The 26672-nt window shown below is 40.6% G+C and overlaps 1 protein-coding gene across 1 annotated transcript in view; it reads left to right on the top strand.

The window, feature by feature from the left end:
• The window catches only part of CARMIL1 (capping protein regulator and myosin 1 linker 1), a 171401-nt gene extending 147402 nt beyond the window's left edge, over positions 1–23999 (top strand). Inside the window, exons 32-37 of the mRNA XM_066623338.1 lie at positions 741–847; positions 2389–2818; positions 5510–5582; positions 7688–7846; positions 9349–9489; positions 22984–23999. Coding sequence (XP_066479435.1) covers positions 741–847; positions 2389–2818; positions 5510–5582; positions 7688–7846; positions 9349–9489; positions 22984–23120 — 1047 coding nt within the window. The 3' untranslated portion in view covers positions 23121–23999. The remainder of the gene's footprint in view (positions 1–740; positions 848–2388; positions 2819–5509; positions 5583–7687; positions 7847–9348; positions 9490–22983) is intronic.
• Positions 24000–26672: the final 2673 nt, after the last annotated feature.

Below are 26672 nucleotides of genomic sequence, written 5' to 3'. Positions count from 1 at the left end.
GATTTGTGGCTTATCTAATTTTCTTTCTTTCTTTCTTTCTTTCTTTCTTTCTTTCTTTCTTTCTTTCTTTCTTTCTTTCTTTCTTTCTTTCTTTCTTTCTTTCTTTCTTTCTTTCAGTACTATAAATATAATAGTGCCACTAAAGCAGACAGATGTAAATATTGCACTATACATTATCAAAATATTTATCAAAACACTTCTACATTTAGCTCTACTCATAGCAAAGGTTTAAATAAGGCCTGAGCAGCCCAACCACTTGATGCCACTGCTGGTGCCAGTGCTGTCCCCACCCCAATCCTCAGCACTTACCTTGCTCTTTCTCACAGGATTATTTTCTGCAAAACAGGAAATGCAGGTCATGCTGGGAATCCCCAGCATGTCCCATATACTCTGTTTTATTTAAAGGAACCACAAGAAAGAAGCAAGGTAAGTGGCTGCCCTTTTTTGTTTGTCTGCTTTGGTATGTTTTGGTATATTCACTGTTGCCACCTGGAGGGGAAAAACTGTGCAAACAGTGGCAGTCCACTTCCCAATCACCTCACTCACACAGTTCCTCTAGTATAAACAGAGCGCATGAAGAAGGAGTGAAGTGAGGGGTAGGGAAGTGGTTTGATTTGGCTCTGACCAAACAGGCTGGAGGGAAGCTGCAGCACCCACATCATTCACTTGGTTCATAGACCAGCCTCAGTGATATTGGACCTTTAAACTTCTGGATTAAATAGGTCTCTGTGTTTTATCAGGTGAGCTCTGCAATGCCTCAAGATGGAGAACAGAATGGTCTTATGGGAAGAGTAGATGAAGGTGTTGATGAATTTTTCACCAAGAAAGTGACAAAAATGGATTCAAAGTAAGTTTTTCCCCTTTTTAATTCTTTAACAAGTTTCAAAAGCAGAAGCTGATTTGCATTTCTTTCTTATAGATGGTGTAGGAAGATTTTTGAGTTTCAGCTTTATCTCTTTACCAGAAATTTAATCAGTTTGGTGTACTCTATTGTCACTCAATTGATTGCTGAGAAAAAAAGCATAAATGCTTGTGTTTAAAAGTACAGTGGGATACCAACCCCAATTCCCAGGGAGAACGGAGCAACGTCAAGCCACCCTGCTCTCCTCAGACTCTTGCCACCTCCAGAGGTGGTGCAAGTCTGAGGAGACCCATTGGGGCCAGCAGCCCTTACCCAGCAGTAAGGGGAAAAGTTTCCCCTTGCCTCTGGCTAAGCCGCTTCTGGCCACAATCCTGCACTGGATACAGCGCAAGCCTCATGGCTTGCCTGTTCCAGTGCAGGATAGGATTGCACTGTTAGTGTATCATAAAGTGTATTTTTAGTGTAATTTTACATTGCTATTGTGAGCAGCCTTGAATTATAGATAAAAGTGGAATAAATAAACCTTTTAAACCTTCCGTGACCTGGCGTGATTAAGAAAAAACGCGTTGTGCTAAATTCCATAGCGTTACGCAAATACGCTGTAGCCTGACACTTGGGGCTGGAAGGAAACTAAGGCAGCTGTTATCAATCCCCTCCCCTCTGCTCCCCCTCCTCTGCTCCCCCTCCTCTGCTCCGTACTCAGCCCTCCTGTTGCTAGCTGTCCCGCTTCTTTCACAGGTGGGAAGCTGAGCTTTTTAAGAGTCCAGTCCTTTGCGTTTCTACTCAGAAGTAAGCCCCTTTGTAGTCAATGGGGCTTACTCCCAGGAAAGTGTGGATCGAATTGTAGCCTGAGAGCCTAGTCCTGTGCTTGCCTACTCAGAAGTAAGTCCCATTCTAGTCAATGGGGCTTACTCCCAGGAAAGTGTGGATTGGATTGTAGCCTAAATCTCATGCTTTGTCTTGCTGGGAAGACTTGCTTGCTGGGCTGTTTTGTTTCCGTAGGCTGGAGCACGGAGAGCCTGCACCATCTCAGACGGGGGGGGGGGAATTGGGAAACACTCCTTTGGTTTTTTAAAGCAATCCCCTCACACCTGCCCTTCTGTGTGTGTGTGTGTGTGTGTGTGTGAGAGAGAGAGAGAGAGAGAGAGAGAGCTCCACCTTGCTGCAACTGCTCTGGCTACAGAGGTTTTCTGCCCCCCCCCCCTTCCCCTCTTCAGCCTTTTTGCTGCCTCAGGGGCTCCAGGAGTGTTACTGTTCCTTCTCAAGGGGAGCCTATTCGATGGCTCCAGGGCTATTTCCCTGCCTGTGCCAGGCAGAACCTTTGCAGTTTTTTGGGCTGCCTGGAAAAGTAACGAGTTTGCAAAGTTTTTTGAAAATGTTTCAAAAACATTTCGTGACCCACTAAGGATCGGCTCACGACCCACTGTTGGGTCCCAACCCACAGTTTGGGAAACACTACTCTAAATCAAATACTTCTAATAAAATTCTCATAATGTCTTCTGCATGTCTGCCTTTTGATCTGTTAGGAGGCCCTCAACAAAAAGCTCAGATACGGGTGACTCTGGAGAAGCAGCTGATGAAAAGAAAAAAAGAGATTCTCGGAAAAGTGGCTTTCTCAACTTAATCAAATCTAGATCAAAATCTGAGCGTCCTCAGACAGTAACGGTGTCAGAAGAGCCTGTGTCACCCAAAGGTGTTGTCAAAGGCCCCACAGCTGATGCTACAAAGAAGGAGATTAAATCAACTGATCAGAATGGCAGCTCTGAAAAAACCGAGGAATTAAGAACTCCAGACTCCATAGAAGAGACTTTGCCAGAAGATCCTGCAAAAATTGAGAAGAGTGACAGCAAAGGCAGCCCTCAAGGGGGGCGTAGGTATGGAGTGCAAGTAATGGGCAGTGGACTTTTAGCCGAAATGAAAGCCAAACAGGAGCGGAGGGCTGCATCAGCACAAAGGGTGAGAGATTCTGTGTTTGATTTTGATAGTCCAAGTTGTCATACTGCTCATCATTAATCATTAATGTGATTTCATGAATGTGGATTATTCATAAAATGACTTAATGGTGATGATCCAAGACATTTGGTACTAGCCAAAAATACCATTCTCGAAGTCATCCTTGGTATCTGCAGTTCCTGTGTTCTTGTATTTATTAAGCTAAATCAGCACATTGTCTAATCTCTGAGATACAGATGGCTGTTTAAATTCAGATCAAGTCAAGGTAAAAACAAAATCATAAGGAATTTACTACTTGAGGTATGACCGACTATAGTCTTATTACAGTTGCAGTTAATGAGCAGGTGCATGATAGATAAAAAGAAGGCAAATGCTCTGTGTATGCTTGCTTTGAATCTGATGTAAAAGCATGAACATTGCAAGATAAATGAATGGCGTTAGTCATCTCTCCAAGCGTATATTTAGTAGCAATCTTGCTCCACCTAGTGTTTGAACAACCACATATTAAATACCTCCAAATGCAAATAAAGGCCATGTAGCATGGTTAATTAGCACATCAGAATAAACTTTCCAACAACAGATCAGCCTGATGAGTTTTAGATGATGATTATAGTTAAGACATTTTTTCCCAACGTTGCATATACTACAACAGGGATCAAATGTGTACACCTGTGGGCTGGGCAGAAATTGGGTTAAGGGCAAGCTTCTGTTGCCTGCATTTTTCCTGAACATTAGGTTAGATGTAGAATAGGTAAAGGGTATTTGTTGTTTATGTCAGATTCACTCTAGTTGCATCTAGTTGTAGCAGACTTTCTGCTAGCCGAATATAAGTACCCTTAGATAACTGGTGTAATTAAATAATTAAATGGATGTAATAAATCCTTTGCACATTTATTCTTTTTTTGTTAAGTGGTCTTCTTCCAAAATATTTATCTTCCATATATTTATCTTTCCAAAATATTTCTTCCATATATTTATCTTTCTACACCTTCTGTAGCAGTGAAAAGTATTCTTGCTATGTATAGGCTTTGCTTTTTTTATGAAACAAGTTTTCATTTTTATCAAGTTGGTCCCATAAGTTTTAATTTTAACCTGTTCCATATCACTTTATATGGCCAATGCAGCACCACCATTCTGATCTCCCTCCATCCTATCATTTTTTTTTATTTAGTTATTTTAAAATCTTTATATCTTGCATTTTCCCCTCTCTATCTGGAGGCACCCAACATGGTTTACAACAAAATCTTAATACAGTAGTAAATTAATAGAAAGGCAAAATTGCAGTTAAATACAGGAGAGTACAATTAAAGCATAGCATCAGGCAGCAAAAACAAATATAACCAGATGGTGCCACCACAGAAAAGTTCCTCTTCAGGTCTCCAGCAACTGAACCTCAATTGGCAATGGAACACTTAGGAAGATGCCTCCCCCAGCTCACCTCAAGGAGCATGCCGTTTCATAAACAGGTAGATGGTGCTTGTTCCTAAGTGGTTTAGGGCTTTAACAGTCATAAAAAGCATCTTTAATTTCACTCTGAAATGGACTGGCATCAGTGAATCTGACAGAGCAGCGAAATGACATGATCAAACCATTTGACTCCTGTCAAGACTTGTGCAACTGCATCCCAGCTGAAGTTTCCAGATGGTCTTCAAGGGCATCCCCATGTAGATGCATTGCAGTAACCATTGTGTGGAGAACCATAGGTCCATGTCACTGATCCAGGAAAAGATCGGTCTAACCTGAGCAAATGTGTCCCGGGCTGCAGTCATTCTCTGGACATCCAGGAACAAAGCCAGATACAAGACCACCCTTAAGCTACTAACCTGATCCTTTATGGAGAGTGCAATGTCATTGAAAGAGGCTGACAATTCATTCTCCATGTCTCAGGCCTCCTGTCTAACACTTCTTCTGTCTTGTCTTTGGGTTTCAACTTGTTGACATATTCATTCCCTATTATAACATCCACTGCTGTGACCTAGTCTTTTTCTACAATAATATTGATCATACTGTAGGAGAGACTGTAGGGAGGCCAAGCCTGAGTGTCCAAAGCCACAGTATGCCCAAGAATTTAGGCTATGAATCTTGTAATATAGAAATGTTCATGCATATTTGAAACTACTGAAATTGCATTTTCAGTCTGCTGCAATAGCTACCTTTGGTGGTGTTAACCCAACAGAAATTTATGATGAGATTTGAGACATAGTGTTTAGAACTGAAAGCAGTACTAGAGAATTGGAATGTCATCATAGAGGTGTTCTGACCATAACACAACAATCTAGATCTGTACAGTAGTAGTTTGTTACATAGAATTTCAACTACTATAATAGTTGTAATTAACTTTGTACGCCTGTTGCTTGTGGTATGGTCATGGCAGAAGATACTATGTGTGAGAGTGTATTACTTTTTTTTTTTAAATCATAAACATGTAACAGGAAAGATGTACAGGACTGTTCTGTCCAACATGTCTAGTGAAGAAAATCCAAGAAACACATAGATATGCTTCTGGATTATAGTTGAATATCACTTCGTACCTTGGAATAGACTGAGCTATAAACCTAGTTGAATGAAATTTTTGATCTGCATTTCTCAAAGGAAGTATGGAAAGTGATATGGGTTAGTAATTTTTAAGGATGTTTAATCTCTCTCTCTCTCTCTCTCTCTCTCTCTCTCTCGTGCCTTTAAAAATTACAAAAGAAACTGGGGAATGATTCGAGAGATTCTGTGGACCTCTCAATGAACTCAGAACGACTGGATGGAGGTGGTATAGGTGTGTTACTTCAACTTATTTACAGAAAAAGGTCCTGTAAAACTGAAAATAAGATCCTTTTGTCTGAAAATTCTGTTATTGATGTTTAAAAGGTACAAATGAATAATTAGAGGAAAGATATTTTTTGTTTACTTTACTTTGTAGATAATAACATTTTGCATGTCTGTAATCTTGTTATCCTTTCCCCAGACATTGAACATTTCATTTCTGGTGAAAGGTTCTGGTAGGGTCTTATAGGGAGTTTATCACTACCTCTCCTTCCTCCCATGGCCTATATCTCCCTTCTCCATGGCCAAGTTCCTCACCTGTTGGTTCCTCACCATTCTAGGCCACTTTGTCTTGGAGATAAGAATCTAAAGGCTGTGTCAAATAGAAAAATCCTCCCGGACCCTTGAGCAAAGCAGTAGCAGCAGCAAAAGAGGAGGAAAGCTCCAGCAAGGTGCAGGGCTTGTCAGGATAGCCTAAATTTATAAGAATCTATATTGTTGGAAGAAAGTTCTTCTGAGCCGTAGAAGAAGGCATTCTGCTAAAACCATTGGGCCTGTGGAGATATTTTTCTATTTAATTTTATTTTCCTGCACTTTTTTGGAAGTTTGTCTCCTCTTCTGTTGCAGGTCTAGGAACCGTGCTCCACCATGTTGGTGCCAAGGCAGAAAGTACTTTGTCTAGCATTGCTTCTTGAGGATTCTCTATGCCAGGGGTGTCCAAACATTTTGGAAGGAGGGCCACATCATCTCTCTGACACTGTGTTGGGGGCTGGGGGGAAAAAAAGAATTAATTTACATTTAAAATTTGAATAAATTTACATAAATGAATTTAGAGATGGAACTCATATGAATGAATGAAGATCTTGCAGTAGCTCAAGGCCTATAAAAGGCCTTGCACAAAGCAAGGCCAGTCTTTCTTTCACTGCCACTGCTGAATCACAGACGTGAAACAGCAAGTAGCGGAGGGAGCCCTTATCCCACAGCTCAGGTGAGAGGTCAAACAGTTGTCCTCATGCTGAGAGCAGTTGCATTGGGCCAGCATGGACTCCAGCAAGTCTCCAGAGGCTCATTGGAGACTGTGGGCTCTCCAAGGGCCTGATTGGGAGCCCCCAAGGGCCGCAAGTGGCCCCCTGGCCGGGGTTTGGGCACCCCTGCTCTATGCTGTTGCATACAGTCAGTAATCCAATAAGCAGATATTTCCTCTTTGGATGCATCTCAATGCATCTCCCCCAGATAGCCAGCATAGGCCGTAATTCCTAAATACAAACTCTTTTTGCAATCTGGATGTTTTGTTGTTTTTAAGTACTACAGTAAAATTCAAATTCCCATTTTATTATTATTGTTGTTTTCTTTTACAACCAGAGTAAGTTTTCCCTCTAGACCAGAGCTCTCCAGACTCTGGTCTGCAGACCAGAGTTGGCACTCTGCCCTAAGCCCTCCTCCGCGTGAACAGCGCTTACCATTCCACGAGGGAGCCTTTGCAAAGCCCATCTGTGCACCACCAGTCTTTGCACCATCCAGCTGCTTCCAGGTTCAGACGCCAAGGCAGACTTTGTGCCCAGATTTCTGGCCAGTTGCAGCTAGCCAACACGAGACTGGGGGTATATGGAGGGACTTTCTGAATGTTCCCTGATGGAATGGTAAGTGCTGTCTGCACTGGGGAAGCCTTTGCCGACAAACAGCAGTCTCCAATTTGGACCGATGCTCTAGACTTACCATAGAGAAGGGAAACATATGTATCTCATTGGGCTTGCTTGTCCATTATATCAATGATTTTAATCTAATTAGTCAGATCAAAGAGCAGGTAGGCAGAAGGTAGCAGCACTTCTTTTTACCCAGTAATGGACAATTGACCCTTCCACAGTTCCTCTGTGCATATGTGTTCCTCTGCAACTTATGGGGTCTATAAACATTTTTTTACAATTTTTAATGAAAGTTGAGAATGTAAGCTAGATGATACACATTTACAGTTCTCCAGTTACTTTTTATTATATTTAAAGTGCTTCATTTTTGGTCTGAATATTTATGGGTCCATTTGTTCAATAACTAAGCTTCACCAAGGTTCTCCAGATAACTGTTTCCCCCTACCTAAAGGTGACTCCATTATATTCCTATCAGAAAAAATTTCAAAAACTGAACCAAAGACAGAAACTGGGGCAAGGACGCGAAGTTCTTCCAGCACACCTACAAGTCCAAAGCCTCTACTTCAGTCAACAAAGCCCAGCCTCATGGGACGGCCTGCAGTTCCTCAGAAGCCACGATCTGCCTCTCGAACTGGTAAGAAGCCTTCTAAAACTAGATTAGTATTCTTAACACAATGGGGTATGGGTGAAATATTAATAATTAAATCCTGAATGGAAATTACATTACAAAAATGAAATGACAGATCTGGTATTCAGTGTCATTTTTTTATTTGTTCTTCCTTGCTAATTCTACCTAATCTCTTAAATCCTAGAAATAGGCATTTGAATGGTAAATTATGAAAGACAATGAGATTCCCTAAAACACTGAGGTGCTTTATACTAATTAATGTCGCTACTGTACTAATGTTACTGTTTCATTATAGAACTCTCTAAAGGTTTACTAGATTATGAAACTTGCCCTGGGTCAGTTTGAATTTTTCCCCCAGAATATTTGAATGCTAAAATATGAGTGTGCATTTTAACACAGTGTTGAAGCTTCTTCAGAACTAATACAAACTTTCTTTTAGGTACCTTTGTGTTTTATTGTGCATTCTTGGAGGAAAGTTATTACATGCTATATAAATTATTTTACTTTTACACCTTGAAAGTAAACAAAACAGGAGACACCTTGATGTAAAAGTACCAAACAGAAAACAACTTACAGTAAAGCGTTTGAAACAGCCTTGAAATAGAGTTCTTACCTATTTGCTTATGGTGATTAAAAATTATCTCCAGGCAGCCAAATGCAGTCTTTGTTGCTACAAGAGTACTCTGAGTGCAGATGCAGAAGTCATGTGGTCCAGTTTCAGGAACAGCAAAATAGTGATGAGACTAAGGGGGGGTGGGAGCAGCTCTCTGCCCAAGTATAACTTATCGGGGTCTGGTACAAATGTCTATTCATTCCCCTTCACCCTATATATAGGTTCTGGGTGCACTGTGGCTCCTACCTTTACACTCTGCCTATATCCCACAAACACACCATAACTGCAGAGACGGGGAGAGAGAGAATGCACCATGTATGGTGATGGCAACAACAGGGAAAGGGAGGTAGGCAAGCCGAGCAGGTGGTGGGTGACTAACCCTATGATATCTTTCTTCGAGGTTGACATATGTTGACGCTCATAATTAGAAACGTATCTCATCAAATGCAAACTGTTTCTTTGGGGTATCAATAAAAATGCCCAAACATTGCCAATGCTTTCCAAGGAGGAGTAGGGAAAGAGATGAGATAGGAAGATCCTTGCATTAAGTACTTGTTGTCATGGATGCCAGGTGTGGAATTCAATATTGCATTACGCAGTTGCTCATTGCATCAGCTTTAGCTTTGTCTACCTCTTTGGCAAGGCTTTTAGTAATACTGTTTTCTTCTTTGCATACCATGTCTGTTTCCTTTTGTATTTGAATTTTTTTTGGCCCTATTTATCCTAAATTGCAGCTATTAACTGTATATGACTATACTGCTGTGTGCAACTGGATCCAACTCAATATACAATCATTTTTAAATGTAACGTTGGGTTAGGGTTACTATGCTGGTGATATTTCCTGGAAACTGTGCATCAGATTCATCTGTCAGTGTGCATATGGTTGTTTCCACAGAGGATATTCCAGAGTCTCCATCTGGTCCAGGTTCTCCTAAAATTGCTTTGCTTCCACCTCTTTTCAAAAGAGTTCCTTCTGATAAAGAAAAAGATGGTCAAAGCAGCCCCCAGCCTTCCGTCAGATCTCTTTCACATGAAGGTAAAAGTGTTCATTTTTTTCCCCCCAAGTGAATTTTTCTGCCATAAACAATGTCTTCACAAATCAATGATTTGTCAACTTAATGATTGTAACTGGTCTGGTAATAATGTGTATTTTTGCTTACATTAAGTATTCCGAGATTGCACACATGCACATATACACACTCCTTGTCTTCCATATCACCTTCCATGGGCATTACTTTGACTCCTGGTCCCATTCACCCCTCCCATTATCTTTCCTGTGCATGTGCGTTCTTATCACTTCACACCCTGAACCAACATACCTGCCAGAAATAGGATCCAAACACTAGTCAGAAGTTTTACAGAACTCTACCTGCTGGCAGGAAAGCAAAGTTCAGGGGAGCCCTAGCAACTAGTATGGTGAAAATCAGGACCATTTCACACGGTTTGCAGGAACAATACAAAGTTTTCCACCAAGTATATGCTCTGTAGTATATTTTACAGCCAATCACAGCTCCCTGAAGAGTATCTAAGTATGGTGCAAAAACTGGTCACATACGTTGTTTTATATATATAGGTGTATCCTTTAAAAGATCTTATGTGCGCACCTACAGTGCAATATGTACAGTGGTCTATAGAGAGTTTAAAGTGGGGGTGTCAAATTCATTTCATACAGAAGGTGGAAGTTAGCATTCATGGTGCCTACTGAGGCCCAGAAGCAACAACACTAAGCAGAAAGTGACATCATTAAGCAGATGATAGCCAGAAATAAGCACTTGGTTCTTGCACAGGAACTCATTAGCTACAAAAGACTGAAGAGAAAATGTGCAAATCTTGTTTGTATTTTCAAGATGTGAGAGAGCCCAATTACCATGCTGGGAGAGCCACATTATAACAGGGGTCGGAGAAATTGATTCCAGGGGTTCCATTTGGCACACGGGCCTTACGTTTGACACCCCTGGTATAAAGCATACCTGAATCACACCTCTGTTGTTACAGGAATTGGTAAGGTATTTAGTGAAGGCAGTATTTTATTACAGGACACTGGAATAAGAAAAGCATGAGCCCCAAATAACAGCTTCCTGTGGCCCCTAAAAAGCTATCCTTGGTGGTCTGGGGACCCTCTGGCACAACAGCAGGAGGGGGAAATTTGTTTAGGTGGAAATGCCTTTCCACTTACAATAAGGCATCTCTGGATCCAACCCAATATATGCAACACTTTTCAAGGTTTCCTTGTTTCCCTTTCTATTGTTCTAGTCACATCAGTGATGAATAGTGAGTTGGTACTCATTTTAGTTACTGGTCATTTCTTATTTTTTCAATGTGATTGCCTACATTTGTTTAGCAAACAGTGATAAAGTTGATGAACCAGCATGATATAACTTATTTTCATGTGGGTATCACTGTGCTGCTTAATACATTCCTAAATATCAGAGTATGGAAAACATCACATTTTCATAATTATGGCTGCTAAACTGTATCGTGTAAACAAATGTGGCTGAGTGTGTTGCTGATGAAGCTAATCAGGCTTCAAAAACTGAAGTATATTGCCTCTGAGTTTTTGCAAAAGGTGGAAAATAAAAATAGCTGCATTTCCAACAATGATATTCTGTATTTGTTTTTTCATTTTATAATTCCAGGCCGCATTTTGGTCTGCAATTGCAGCTGTAGAAAGGAGGTGGAAGTTTAGGCTCTTTGGAATGAGGAAATTCTCTTGTCTGCTGCTTCTCCTTTGCTGTGGAAGAAGGCAACTTCTTCACACTGTTCTGAACTACATAAGAAGAGCCCCGCTGGATCAGGCCAAAGGCTTCTAGTCCAGCTTCCTGTATCTCACAGTGGCCTACCAAATGCTAGGCATTTGTTGGGCCACTAGGCAGCAGAAAGTCATTTTTCCCTGGCATTTGGCTCTTCAGAAAGCCAAAGCAACCAAAGAATCCTTGAAATCCATCAGTTTGATTCAGTAGTCACCAGGGGAGGACTTACCCCTTGCCGTTCCCAGGGCAAAGGTCTGCAATGCCGCCCCCACGCGTGATGCCAGGCCTACTCTAAGACCAACTGGGGAAGCCTTCTGAGGCTTCTCCATGGCCTTAAAACTGTACTTCCGGAAAACTGGAAGTACAGTTTCCAACCACATCAGAAGTCTCAGTAAGGCTTCCCTCGCGGACCTAGAGTCACACAGGCTCAGCGCCCAGGGTATTTGCCCAGCACTAGGAGTGCTGTTGTTAGTCACAAACCTTACTATGTATGTTCTGTGTAGAGTATATTCATAGAAACAGCGGTAGCATTTCAGAGCATTGTGAAAAGTTCAACTGGACAGGCAATAGAGATAGTCCATTATCTTGTGCAGGTTGATCTCAGTTACTACCTCCTTCAGGCATCTAGATTTTCATACCAATGGGCAGAGTATCTCCTTGAAAATTTGTGATTAAATTGCCAAATACAGTTCTCATCCACCTTCCTGCTTCTGGAAGAAGAGTAGTCTTATGAGGCTCTAGTTTGTGCAGCAATAAATTGATTCAGTAAGACAACTCTATAGTAACATTTTACATTTTCTAGAAACAACACAACACAAAACATTAATATAATTGTAAAGTTAACAAAATTGTAACATAATTCTGAGTTCAGGGCCTCAGAGAAATTTTATCAGGGGGTACAAAATTCTTTGGGGCCATGGTGTAGGCTTCCTCATGAGGAAGCTGCTTGAACCATTCACTAAAGAGGCTATGCCATGTGTCCAAAACTAGACGGATGCCATTTTTTGAATCTGCACCCCAAATAGACCCAGGAATTGGTGTAACGTTTAAGGAGGCAAAATGTGTGTTGGCCTATGTAATTACGAGTAGTTACAGTAATACAACATCCTTTGCAGGGAGCAAGTCCAGATGAGATTGGAAGATGTAATATCCCAGGACATTTCTGAGCCTTTAATCCTTTGGCTCCTAAATCCTCTTTTTGACCCATGGCCCAGGTACAAATTACCCCATGCGCTACCTCTCATGGACCCAGTCTCAATTAAATGCTTAGTAGTTTTGATTTCACCTAGTGACTAAGCACCTGCCTTTAAAGAGTTTTACCAGTAAATACTGTATTTTAGTAGTTCTCAAACTTTTTAGAGGCCCTTAGAGCAGGGATGTCAAACTCGTTTCATATAGAGGGCCGAAGTTAGTGTTCTTGGTGCCAGCTGAGGGCAGAAAGTGGCATCATTAAGCAGATGATGGCCAGAAATAAGCACTGTGTTCTCACATAGAAACTCACTAGCTGCAAATGACAGAAGAGAAAATGTGCAAATCTTGTTCATATTTTCAAGCGATGAGAGAACCCAATTATCAAGCTGGGAGAGCCCGGTTATATTGGGGGTCAGATAAATTGGTTCTGGAGGCCGCATGTATGACACCCCTGCCCTAGAGGCTGCTGGCCTGTTTTATAAATGCCAAGGGGTGTGACTATAATGGTGATTGGGCAGCAGTGCTCCCCCCCCCCCCAGCTAGCAGCTTGTTTAACTTAGAATGCACATAGCTTCATCTGCCCTGCCAGTTTCACAAACCACCAAAAATTGGATAATGATCCACTGGAGGGTCCTGGACCCACAGTTTAAGAACCGCTGCCATATTTCATTTTCTGCATTGAGTTTGGACTTCTTTACTGTCAGTTTCAACTTATCTGCCAGAAGTTTTAGATTACCTCATAGGTATGAACTTCACAGACTCAGTGCTTTCCTTTTTTTTAACTAAGGAACAACAGTCTAGTAAACTCTCCTGTGTTTCTTGAAAGTCTGTTTTAATCCTACATAAAGTATACTGAGTGACAACCCAATCTTGTGCATGTCTACTCAGAAGTAAGTCCCATTAGAGTCAACGGGGCTTACTCCCAGGAAAGTGTGGATAAGATTGGGCTGTAAGCCATTTTGATATTTGATTGAAAACATATTTGTGAGATCTTAGAGGTGTTTGAAAACTGTTATTTATTTTACTCAGAAATAAGCCCATTGCGTTCAGTAAGTTTTGGATTGTAATCTTTTTTTACTCACTGGAAACAAACACCTCTACTTATAGATGCTCTGACTCTTGAACTGAGTATGCTTTAAATCTTTTATATTAAATTTATATCGCTTTGGTTTTTATTAAAGTAATCTGAGAAGAGTTAAACTTATAACCTTATTAGCAACATATCTCAAGTTCAAACCATGAGAGTGGTGAGAGGGATTTCTCATGTGAGAAATGTAAGAGGGAGAAATTACGCTATTTTGATCAGCTTTTCTTTGCTTCTTATGTGCTATTGATTAATGACATTTGAGGAGACACCAAAGCTGAACGTCGTCTCAGACTAAGACTGTTCAAATATTTGTTTGTGGACAGAAATGGAAAATCACTTGTACAATGTTGCATTCAAATTGGCCTTATTGTAGAAAGGTGAAAACTGGCCTTTGATAGTGAAAAATAATGGGACGTTTTTATGTTAGAGTTCCAAAGTGTTGAATAGAGCCGTGCTCTGAGAGTTGCCTATCCCATCCTGAAACTGGGATGAGCTGGGAAAAATAAATTGAAAATAATATATAGAACCCTAGAAATAAAATAAAATGGGCCAAAATGCATTGTTGAAGGCCTCATCTCTCCGTTAGTTTAAATGTCATTTCTTTACCAGGAGAGGAAAGTCTTGCAATACTCCCTGAACAATGAATATAGCAAATAATCAAGGAGAGAGAACAGCACATCCATATGGAAGTTCCTAGAAGAGTTTATTTCCATGACTTTTGCTGCCTGAAAATTGACCACATGTATTATTGAGCAACAGGGATGACCCAAGGGGATCACTGCCTAACATGAAGGCCACTGTTGCATGTCACCCAAAATCATGCAGAAGGGAGATTCAGTTCCCAACCTCCTTATTATGCTCCTTTCTCATGTGGGTCTTTTAACAAAACAGGAAGTGCAGGACATACTGGGGGCCACTGCACTTCCTGTTTTGTTAAGGAAGCCCACTTGAGGAAGAAGCAAGGTGAGGGAGGTTAGGGGCTGTCTTTCAAACTCCTTGGTCCTTCATTCCAGTGAATATGCTCATATTAAGGCTGTAACCCTAAATACTCTAATTAAGGCGTAAGACCCATTGAATGCAGTGGGACTTGGCTCTGAGTAAACATGCACAGAATTGTATTGAGAATTTAGAATAATAAGAAACAAGCAGATATGTTCAGCTGTCAAATGCAGAAGAATTTCCTTTGTGGTTTTGTTGAGAATCTGGCTCATTTTTTTATGTGAGTCATTGGAGCTTTCAAAGGGAGCAGGAGTGGTTTCAGTTGTTATTTTAGGAAAAAGTCCTATTTATTCTTGGTATAATTGTTGTTTTTGTGCATTTTGTGCTTTGTGTTTTTATATTATGTTCTCCATATAACATACATGTTTGCTGTGGACAACATAGCACTCATTTGCTTTAAATGGTACTTTTAAAATGCTGCTGCTATATACGTACTTAGCCACTTTTTGTCTGATGAAATGTTTGACAGTGTGTGCAGTATAAGCGGATGTAATAGAAGTCAAAATTGGTCTATTCATCTTTATGAGCAATGAGTCATCTATACAGCAGTAATTGCTTGATCTCAACTTAGCTGCATTTGTAAGGCTATTTGTATAGCATTCATCATATTGCATATGCTATTTGTATAGTATTACGAGGGTTGCCCAGAAAGTAATGCACCACATTTTTTTTCTCAGCCTACAGTAATGGTACGAATGCGAAACTTTAAATATACATTATTTGAATTTTCAGGAGTGCGCACACAAATTTTTGGTTTCTTCAGACAGATAGCGTAGCTGCAGCAGTGTTTCAAAATGGTGTCTGTAAGTGATGTACGTTACAAGCAGCGTGTTGTCATTGAATTTCTCACTGCGGAGAAAGAAACTGTTGGGAACATTCACAAACGTTTGTGTACAGTTTATGGAGAATCTGCAGTCGACAGAAGTACGGTTAGTCGCTGGGCACAGAGGGTGAGGCCATTAGAAGGCGGTTCGGCAGAGCTCCAAGATTTGCAGCGTTCGGGGCGGCCATCCACGGCTGTCACACCTGACAAGACACAGCTTGCTGATGTGCTCATTCGCGAGGACCGACGCATAACGACTAGGCAGTTGGCGCTGAAGCTGTCAGTCAGCAAAGGAAGTGTGGATGCAATCATCCGTGCTCTTGATTACTCAAAAGTGTGTGCACGATAGGTTCCGCGCTGTCTTACGGTGGACCACAAATCTCTCAGAAAAAACATTTCTTCTGAGTTGCTGAAACGTTTTGAAGATGAGGGGGAAGCGTTCTTGTCCAGAATTGTGACAGGTGATGAAACCTGGGTTCACACTTTTGAGCCCGAAACAAAACGACAGTCGATGGAATGGCGTCATCCTCAGTCTCCACAGAAGAAAAAATTCAAAGCAACTGCTTCCGCCGGTAAGGTCATGATCACTGTGTTTTGGGACTGTGAGGGCATCATACTCATTGATGTGATGCCAAGAGGCAGCACCATTAATTCTGAAGCTTATGTGAAGACATTAACCAAACTCAAGAAGTGCTTCCAGCGACTTCGGCACCATAACAACCCAGGTGAATGAATGAATGAATGAATGAATGAACCTTTATTAGGCATAGATAGAGAAATCATAAAAGCAAACATAATTAGTCCTAATCCCGTTTATCAAAAACGGAGTTAAGATACTAAATTACTAATAAAACATTTACAGTTCAACATAAAATATCAACATTTTTGACAAATTACATTAAGAAGGCTTGGAAATCACCAAAGTAAAAATTTAGAAATTTCCTCTAGCACATGTGGTGAGCAGTCATTTAGGAGACACTTCAGTTTTGCCTCATCCGAAAGCCCATTCATTTTTGCCGAGAAGTGGAGTCATGTAAATGTGGCAGGATCTAGTGTACCGAGGACAATAAAAAAGAATGTGTATGATTGATTCAACATTTCCCAAATTACAAGGGCAGAGGCGTTCTTTATATGGTATTTGCCTATATCTGCCTTCTGTGACCTTGGATGGAAACACATTGAATCTTGCCAAAGAGATTGCACGACGTTCAGAAGGGTTGATCAGAATACTCAGATAAGGAGCCATTTGCCCATACTTTAGCGGGATAGAGAAATTAAGAGGGGAGCAAATTCTAGAAGCAAGTTCAAAGAGGTTTTGTGCCTCAATGTCTAGCATTCTTTGCTTTACCCTTTGATACACTTCAGGGAATGGATAGAAATTTAAAAAATCCAGTGAAAAACCAATTGATTCGATTTTTGATTTAATTTGGCTATACCATTTAGAAGAACTAGACTCAGATAGCATTCTGGATAGGAGACTGCCTGGTTTCACATTATAATGTAATTGGAGCCAATAGCGTATGGTTAAAAGCCATGCTCTTGATACTAAGAGCGATTGTCCGGTCTCCAAACATAATGCAGAATATGGTACAGATTTAGGTAAACCCAGGATAGCCCTCAAAAATTTAGCTTGGATACTCTCAAGGGTGTGATTTATAGAACTAATCCAGATAGGGCACCCGTACAGGAGCTGTGCCGATACCTTGGCATTAAATACCTTAAGAGCAGCTGGTATATAACGATTGCCCTGACTAAAAAAGAATCGATTGGTGCTCTGCAAAGTGACATGGGCCAAGTTGGTAATCAATTTTTGATGAGTACCCCAGCAAAGATTGTAGTGGAAGTGAATTCCAAGGTATTTAAAGCTTTTGACCTGTTCCAGTTTCTCCCCTCCAATAGACCAAGTACCTGGGCTCCATGATTTTGAAAAGACCATAACTTTGGTTTTCTGAGAGTTCAGTTCAAGTTTGTTACATTTCAGATAGTCAGAAGTTCTATTTAAAAGTCGCTTAAGTCCAATAGGTGTACAGGATACTAGCACTGCATCATCTGCATAAAGCAATGCTGGAATATGCATTGAACCTAGTTTGGAAAAATGTCCATCTATCTGAAGCAAAAAGGGGGTAAAATCGTGTAGAAAAAGATTAAAAAGAGTGGGTGCTAAAATGCACCCCTGTTTCACTCCCCTTTCGACCTGAATTTTGGGGGTCAATTTCCCCGAAGATGTAAATTTAATTTGGCAGGTGGTGCCTGTATAAAGTTTCTGAATAAGAGTTAGAAGTCTAGGGTCTATATTGAGTTTAACTAGTTTGTCCCATAGCAGCGATCTATTAATGGAGTCAAAGGCTCCTTTAAGATCCAGAAAAGTAACATATAATTTTTGATTATTTAGCCTTGTGTACTTGTCAATCAGATGAGCTAAAACAGCACAGTGATCAATTGGTGAAGATCCTTTTCGAAATCCTATCTGATCCCACCCTGGAAGGCCCAGATCTTCCATCCAGGATAGCAGCTTGTTTAAAAGATGTTTTGCATAAAGTTTTCCCCCCACTGATAAAAGGCTTATAGGTCTAAAATTGGAGGGATCACGATGGTCGCCTTTTTTGTAAATAGGCACTATAGTAGCATTTGTCCATTCAGCTGGTATTATACCTGTTTGGTCCACCACTGTGAATAATGAGGATAGAATAGGGGCCCACCATTCGGGGTCCACTTTCAGGATCTCTGACAATACCAAATCTGACCCAGGAGCTTTCCCTTGTTTACTTTGAGAAACTAGCTCTATAATTTCTTCAGTGGATACAGGAGGCCATGGGGTGGTTGCTGAAGGATTTAAAGTAAAAGATGCTAAGCCACTTTCACCCTCTTGGCGATATAAGGTGGAGAAAAAGCGGCACCACTCATGTGAGGAGATGACCATCTGAGAGCGAGGTGCAGTTTTCTGAGCAGAATTGGTGATTATACCCCAAAATTGCTTAGAATTTTTATGTTCTATGGCGGCTAGTAGTTTATACCACAAGCGGGAAGCATAATTATGTCGCTTTTCTTGGATCAGTTGTTTCAGCTGCTTCTTTAGAATAAAATATGTATCAGGAATTTGAATAGCCCCTGAATGGCGGTATTGCTGGTAAATGGATCTAATCTGATTTTTGAGATCCATACAATCCCTATCAAACCAAGGGGATATTGTTTGGGATCCCTCCCCTGTACCACCTTTAGCAGAGGGTATACTAGTGTAGGAGACTAAAGTGGATGAAACCCTAGAGATTAATAACTCATATATCTTAATTAGTTCTATCAGATCTGACTCATTTAAAAGTTGGATTCTATAGCTCTTGTACGGCTCTGTGTAGAGCAGTTCGCTCATTTTCTGATTAATTGTAGTATTCCACATGATTTTAGGCCTAATTTCATATTCATTTTCAAGCTCTACATCAGGGGTGGAGTACTGGAAAGAACCTAAATCTAGCTTGAGTATTAAAGGAAAATGGTCACTCATCCCTAGATCATCAACCAAAAAATCAATAACATTGACCTTGAGGTGAAGTGGAACCAAGAAATAATCTATAACACTGGAACCAATGGCTGAAGCGTAAGTGAATTCACCTGAATTGGGGAAATCTACAAGGCCATTTAACCATATTGTATTAAAATTAACACAGAATCTGGCCAAATAGAGGCCAGCTGCATTCGTTTTATTATCTTTGGAAAATCTTTCTAAAGAAAATAAATCAAGGAGAGATGAATCAGGATCTAAGTTTGCGGCAGTACTGAGCAATGGCTCTGAATTTCCAACCCTGGCGTTGAAATCCCCACCGATAAGACAATGGCATGAAGGAAATTCCATGTCTAACTCCGTGACAATTTTAGAGAAGGTGCTCCAATTCTGGGATAATAATTGGTTGTTCAAGCCAGGAGGAAGATAAACATTTACAATTATTAACTGGACATTGTTAAGAATAAGCTTGACTGCATGACATAATTTGCTAGTTGTCTTGGTGACCACCAGTTCTGAATTTAGCTGGGAAGAGACAAAAATTGTCATCCCCGCTTGCAAACGCCCCTTGGAGCTTATTCTATAAGCTGGAATGTTGTAGGAATTAAAACCTTGAAGGTGTAAAGGAATTTGAGACCAGGTTTCCTGCAAAAGGATTACGTGAAAATCACATAAATATCTCTGGAAAGTCTCATCATTAACCTTGCTACGCCATCCCGCAATATTCCAAGAAAGAAGTTTTAAATATGTCCTTGATGTGAGATCAGGTGTTGCAGATGTAAGTCAATCTGATGGGAGAGCTTGAATGTCTTCCTCACCACATCCCAAAGAAATAAGCTTCTGTGTTTTAGACGGTTTAACAGCAGATGGTCTGTGGGGAACGTTAGCGTTCGACTGAGCAGTCCTTGTTCCAATAGCAGTTGAGGTCATGGTCATCTGTCCAGCCATAGAGTCTTTAAGTTGGACTCTAATCTTATCCAAATTATCAATAACTTTGGCTTGCTCTCCAGCAGACAAATTTTTAAAGGCCTCTAAAATCTCTGAGGAAAGAGATCCCTCCTCAGCCTCCAGTTGGAACAAAAGTTCTCTAAAATCTAGGTCTTCTTCCCCAGTATTGTCTTGGGTGCGTATAGTTTCCAGTCTCATATTACTTCCATTGACCACGCTGGATTTCTGGAGAGCAGCGCTAACGCCAGATGATTGTAAATAAGCTGTTGGATGTTCTATGTTGGGTGCCTTACCAGCAGTATTTATTGGCTCCCCAAAGAGTTCAGCAGGAGGGGATGTTTGTTCAGCTGTTTCTTCTCCACCTTCTTGTGTAGAGGCCAGTAGAAGTACCAAGTCCTGAGAGTCATCCAGCTCTGCCAGTTCTCTCTCAGAAGGGGGAGCTGTATCTATGTCCTCCACATGGCAAACCTGACTGGAATGGACCATAGCCTCTACTGCCACTGTGGGAAGCACCCTAGGTGTTCTGGGCGTTAGCCTTGCCAAGGATTCCTCGAGGGAGGCTGTCATCTCTTCCAATTCATTTATGGCTGTATTCAGAGGGTTTTCCAAAATATCTTGTGGATTTTTAGCACTGCTCCTCTGTGAATCATTAACAGCACAAGTCCAGGGCAGATTTTTCAAAGTATTTTGAGAGTTAACTACATAGCTCTCCAGCGGGTCATTAGCAGCAGCAGTTGTAGGCTCCATGCCAAGCCTCTCAAACCTTGACCTTGGAATGATAACAGCTGGAGGAGCTGCAGATAAGCGTTTAGAAGGCAGCATTGGTGGCCGGTTTATATCTGTAAAAACTCTCATTGCTCTCATTTCATAAGAGTTCAGAAAACCCCGCATTCTGAAAGCATCAGGGGGATGGTCGGGCTTGCAAATTCCAGCCTCAATTTTGTTCTATCTGGAGGGGCAGCCAATCTCTGGTAATATTTTAAATCAATACATCTGGGTTCCGATCTAAGTAATCTAGCCAGCGAATCCACAATTTTAAATTTATTAAGCCATTTACCAACGTTATACGCATTCTTTTTGAGTTCAAGGGTCACCTGTTTCACTAGAAGATGCCGAGATACAGTTGGATTCTCTGTCTTCTCCATGTTCTCCATTTCTCTTCCCCCACTCTTAGGCTTGGAAGTTAAGCTTTTTTGCCTTTTATGCCTCTCAGGTTTAGGAGTGAAGCTTTTATGCCTCCCATGTGTCTGCTGTTGTGGTAGCTGGGGGTCAACGAAATGTTTACAAAACAATTCTCAGAGGGAGTTAACTGACTCCTGGAGGGTGCTAACCCGGGAAGCTATACATTTATTTCTTGAAAGAAAATCAAGGCGGTCCTCCCTGATATCACACACTGCTCCGCCATAAGAGGCAACAAGGGACTGTTAGGTGGAAGCATACCCTCCTTACCCTCCTTTGAGTTCTGAAGTTTGTCCGCGTCATTGTTATCTTCCAGGAGGCAGTCAGTAAGAATAGTATTTTCCTTTGTTGGAGAGGAGGGTGTAGAAGCTGTGTTGTGTCTCCCAGCTTGCAGAGATCTTTCATAAACAGGTTCAGAGGCATTCTCACAGCATTCCCTATTTTCCTTTCCAACAGCAGAAGGTGATGATTCCAATACAGAGAATTTGTTTGTACAAGCAGGGATGCAAGTCTCAATTGCTGTCTCAGTCCAGCCTGATAAATCCTCCAAGCAGAGTTGCTTGGCAGCTTTCGTTGGAGAGCCCCGACCCGGGAAAACTCTTTGGCGTTTCTTTTTCCTCCCCGTGATTCTTTATCTGTTGAATTCCCCAGCAGTCAGAATCCAATCCAAAGCAATCCACAGCTTGTCAATTATAAAATCAAGTAAAAAATAGAGCCACAAGAGGGATCCTTGTCAATAAAAGAAAATTAGGTATGCTGAGAAAGTGGACCAAAAACTGGCACACAGATGTTGTTTTAGGAGCAACAAAAGAGCTGTTAGCAAGAGGCCATCTTGAATCCAATGCCCCCAGGTGAATGTTTGATTCAACATGATAATGCTCAGCCTCACACAAGTTTGAGGACTTCGAAACACATCACTAAACAGGGTTGGACTGTGTTACCCCATCCACCCTACAGCCCTGACCTAGCTCCCTCAGACTTCCACTTGTTTGGGCCATTAAAGGATGCCATTCGCGGAAGACATTTTGAGGATGACGAAGAGGTGATTCGCACAGTGCAGAAATGGCTTCATGACCAGAACAAGGAGTGGTACCAACAGGGCATACATGCCCTTGTGTCTCGCTGGAGGAAGGCCATAGAACTGGACAGAGATTACGTGGGAAAAAAATAGGGAGTGTAGAAGAGACATCATTCTTTCTTGTGTGTAAGTTTCATTGTGTTCAATAAATAATTGTTGAAGAAAAAAAAATGTGGTGCATTACTTTCTGAACGACCCTCGTAATTAAAAATTACTGGTGTTTCAACTCAACCTAGTTTCTAAATTGAAACAGTTATTGATGTTCACTTATTGTGAAAGTTGTTACTGTGTTTGCAAGACAAAACCAGTACTGTTCTGTGGTGTCTGAATTAGAGAGTAATAGAATTGAAAGGGACCTTGGAAATCATCTAGTAGTCCAACTCCTTGCTCAAATGTGGGCAAGTTCTACAGCATCCCTGACAGGTTTAAACCAATATTTTCCCACCTCTTCCCACTGGTTTTGAGTTAGTTGTTTCAGGGAAAACAAGATAAACTCTGTGATCCTGCACATGGATTCTTTTTGAACGAACAGCCAGATGACCAAAGGAGGAGCTTCATAAAATGTTCTTACATCAGCATGGATCCCATGACATAGACCCCACATGCAGCACCTAACATGACTTGTACTGCTTGACAGTACCCATCATTTAAGAGTATGAGATTGGGCCTGCCCGCCCTCCTACCACTCCAGAAACAAGTGGTGGCTGCTATAAGAACTGCCTGTGTAAACTATCCATGAGGCAGATAACTATGAACAACCCACCACCATCTATTTTACATCAGCCATCTTTCTGTTTCAACAAGCTATTGTTGAGAACATACAATGTGAACTTTTTGAGTTGCATAGAACACTCCCTCAGGATGAATATTCAAGCAAATTTGGGGTAAAGCAATAGATGTTTCTGATTTGGTCCTCAGGAGCTGAACTGTACCCTGGTTTGGCATTTTTCCTAACTACACATTCCTTATGTTGTTACAGGTCCAAAGAGAACCCCAGGACACCAGACTTATGAGTCCCAGGAGCAGAAACAGAGGTCTTTAAGTAGAGATGGTCAGCAGGGAAGCAAATCCAGTGACTCTGGAGAAGAAGCAGATAAAGATTTTATTTTTGTTTAGTTTGTTGGTCACATGCTTGGCAGTGCAAGGTCTTTGTAATAATAAGGGTAGAGCTACCAATTACCCTTCTTTTTAATCAGCTGTTTTTATAGAAGTGCATTTTCTGGTTAAAGAAAAAGTCAGTGATTACCAGTGCAATCAAACTTCTTGAATTTGGTCTTTTAATTGCGATTATTTTTCTGACCAGTATGATTTGAGACATTCCCTTTCATGCCTTTGCTGAAGCCAGCAATTATTTCATGTCTTCTACTTGAATTTCTCTAAAGCAGCTATAGAAACAATGCCTTGCCTTGAGTGGGGAAAAAACCTCAAAGCAAACTGGACGTTTTTCTTACACGAATCCACACTGTACAGCAGGAGAGGTGTGGTACTGCTGAATGTAAATGTGTCAAACTTGCACGCAACTTTATAAATATACCTTGCTGAATGCAATTGCACATTGTAATTATATAAACAGAGTGCACTAATAAAATAATTTGTATAAATAATATATATTAGATGCTTGGATATGGTTTTTACCTTCTCCTTTGGGAGACATTTTTCCTGTACGTTGTACTGTATATACAAAACACAGTCTCTCACATTTTGTGTACTGTTCAAAAGCACAACAGAGAAAACACCTGAATTACTATTATCTTGCTATGCTTCTACATTCATAGATAAATAGTCATTGATTGGAATGAGGGCAATGGACATTTTATTAATATTGGTATTTTCTAGAGGCCACCTTATGGTCTGTTTGCATCTCTCTAACTTTTAATGTGTATTTCTAAAACAAAAGTTTCTCATCTGTAAAAACAATTCTGCATTTTTTCTTTGCATATTTCACAGGCATTTACTTACAATACAGGCAGAAGGAATTTTATTCATAATGTATATTTGTACCAATAAAAATGATTTTGCAACTGGAATAGGAATCTCTAATTTTTAAGATATTTGTATGCCACTTTTGCATATTAATATTCTTAAATCTAGTTTCCAACTTGAGTACTTCTGAAAAAATGACATTTTTTTGATTGTTTCAAATCATGTTTGTTCATAATGCAGCAAGTAATGTTGTGGAACTGAATTATTTCATAGCTTCCTTTTTAAAGTTCTGATCATGACAATCCAAATATTATGCATACTTCTGGGGCACTGTCCACTAACCTCTCCTCCTTTGCACAAGCACCATTCATTCCAGTAAGTGATGTGCAAAAAAGTACTTGGTGGATCTCATGCTGTGGTTTTAATTATTTGCATTATTTCATCATCCATTTTAGTTCCAATGATTCAGATGGGACTTAAAGACAAATCGCATTTGGGTACAGTAACTGTTGCATGTGTTGGTGTTGCACAGTGAGGTAGTCGCTCTGCTGCTGATAGTTCTTGGAAAATTCTCTGTGAATAGAGAGAGAATTTCTCTCTATCTCATTCTCAATTTCTCATTGTCTACTGCTATGAGACCTCCGTGGCATGTAGAAAGCTGATTACTTTTAAGCTAAGTGTGTGCAATTGGTAGCAGCACTTACTATGCAGGAAATAATTGTATGAAGTTTTGTCGAGTTAAGGGCCCAATCCTATCCAACTTTCCAGTGCAACCACAAAGCAACCCTGAGGTAAGGGAACAGACATTCCCTTACTTTGAGGAGGCCTCCATGACTGCCCCTTATGCCATAACAAATGACATGTTGCATGGAAAAGCAAGTAATGATGGCCCAACATTTTTTAAAATGAAAAAGTGGAGTGAATCAGCAACTGAGTGAGGGGTGAGTGCTTAATCCTCTTCCTGTGAACAATTTTTCTGTTCAGTATTGTCCTTCCAGTTACTTTCCTCTAAAAATCCAATGTGTAAACACGCATCTGCAATGTCATGAAGGGGATCGTAGATGTGGGAGGAAGAGAAAGTGGAGAAAGACAGAGGCATCACCTTACTTTCCCTAACCCAAAGCACAACCATCCCCCCAAGGCTGATTTTCATTTAAACCAGGGGTGTTAAACATAAGGCCCAGGAGCTGGATGCAGTCCACAGAAACTTTTTATCTGGCCCTCAGGCTCTCAGTTGCTGAGCAGTGTAAAGGTGTAACTGATAAAAGGGCAACCGACATGAAAATTAGGCTCTCCTGTATCTTGAAAATGATAAAAATTTGGTATTTTCTTTTCTGTCATATGCAGCAAATGAGTTCCTAAGTGAGAAAAAGTGCTTATTTTTGTTATGACCTTTTTAATGATATCACTTCCGGCCCTCAGCAGGCATCATGAATGCTATTTGGCCCTCTGTACGAAATGAGTTTGACTCCCCTGATTTAAACCAATAACAAAATTTTCAGGCACTTGCATGTGAAACACAGTTTGCCCTTAGCTCTTTTTATATTTTTAGTGAATCAACACTAAGCTTCTGCTTCATTCTGGACAAAATAAAATGAATAGACTGTCTTAACAAATGTAAAAACAGATGACTGAAATAAAATTTTGTATGTAAAAAAGCCTCTGAGACCAACACTGCCATTGCTTTGCTAGCCATCATTAAGTCTAAATGGGTTCTAAGTGTTCAAATCCAATATCAGCTTGAACTAGACAGTAAAACCTGCAAACTGTCCTCTTAAAAATCATTTAGATAATGTTGTTACCAGTGGGGATGTGTTTAATCATATCTGATGAGCAAAGCAAGATGACCCTGGATTTCCCATCTTTCCAATCATCTCTTTCTTCCAGTAAGATGAGGTGAATAAGAACCAGAGAAGGATAAAAGCCAACTTAAAATAATGCTTGTTTAATTAGATTGACACTGCCCAGTAAAGGGAATGGAGGGCCTGTTATCTGGACAAATCCAATTTGTTTGGATTGAGCAAAGTTAAAAGATGCACTGAAAATCAAACAAACTGAGCAGGTCTTCTCTCATCTCCTATCCATTTTTTTTCTCCAACTCACCATGGCAGAGAGCTAAACAGAAATGAATGCAACTTGCATTAATGCAATATTGAACTACTAGAGCAATGATGATTACAGAGTTAGAGATTCAGAAAGGGATAACCACATATATTCTTTCTTATGAAAACTCATGCTAAACCCATTGGATTGTCAATGTGATTACCGAGCAGAGTTTGTTACAAAATGTGATGATTCACTCAATGAACAATGCCATAATAATTGTGACAATGTGCAGTGCCATAATTTGTTGTTATTATCATTAATAAATATGTATATACCTCTTTTCAACAAAGCAACATAGCAAAAAAGTCAATAAATGGCTCCCTGTCCACAAAGTGGTCTCAGTCTAAAAAAAGTTGCAGAAGAGCAACACCAGCAACAGCCACTGGAAAAGCCAGTTGCTCTGCCTCTGCTAAACGTAAGCGGACCCCACTTTAAAGGGTGCCTCTTTGCTCAGTTAGCAGGGGTACAATGTGAGTGGGCTGATTTCCAGTGCCATATTAATTTTGCAAATAATATATGTGGGAAACATTGATAATCCCTTGAGCCAATGGAGAGAAGGAACCAGTAGTGTACTTGTTTGCAGAGTAATGTATTCTTTTTCCTTTCCAGAGCTATGATGTAACAAGGCAGAGTCCAGTC

Source organism: Tiliqua scincoides, chromosome 4 (assembly GCF_035046505.1).
Source record: "Tiliqua scincoides isolate rTilSci1 chromosome 4, rTilSci1.hap2, whole genome shotgun sequence".
Taxonomy (NCBI): Eukaryota; Metazoa; Chordata; class Lepidosauria; order Squamata; family Scincidae; genus Tiliqua; species Tiliqua scincoides.
This window is presented reverse-complemented; position numbering and strand designations above follow the sequence as displayed.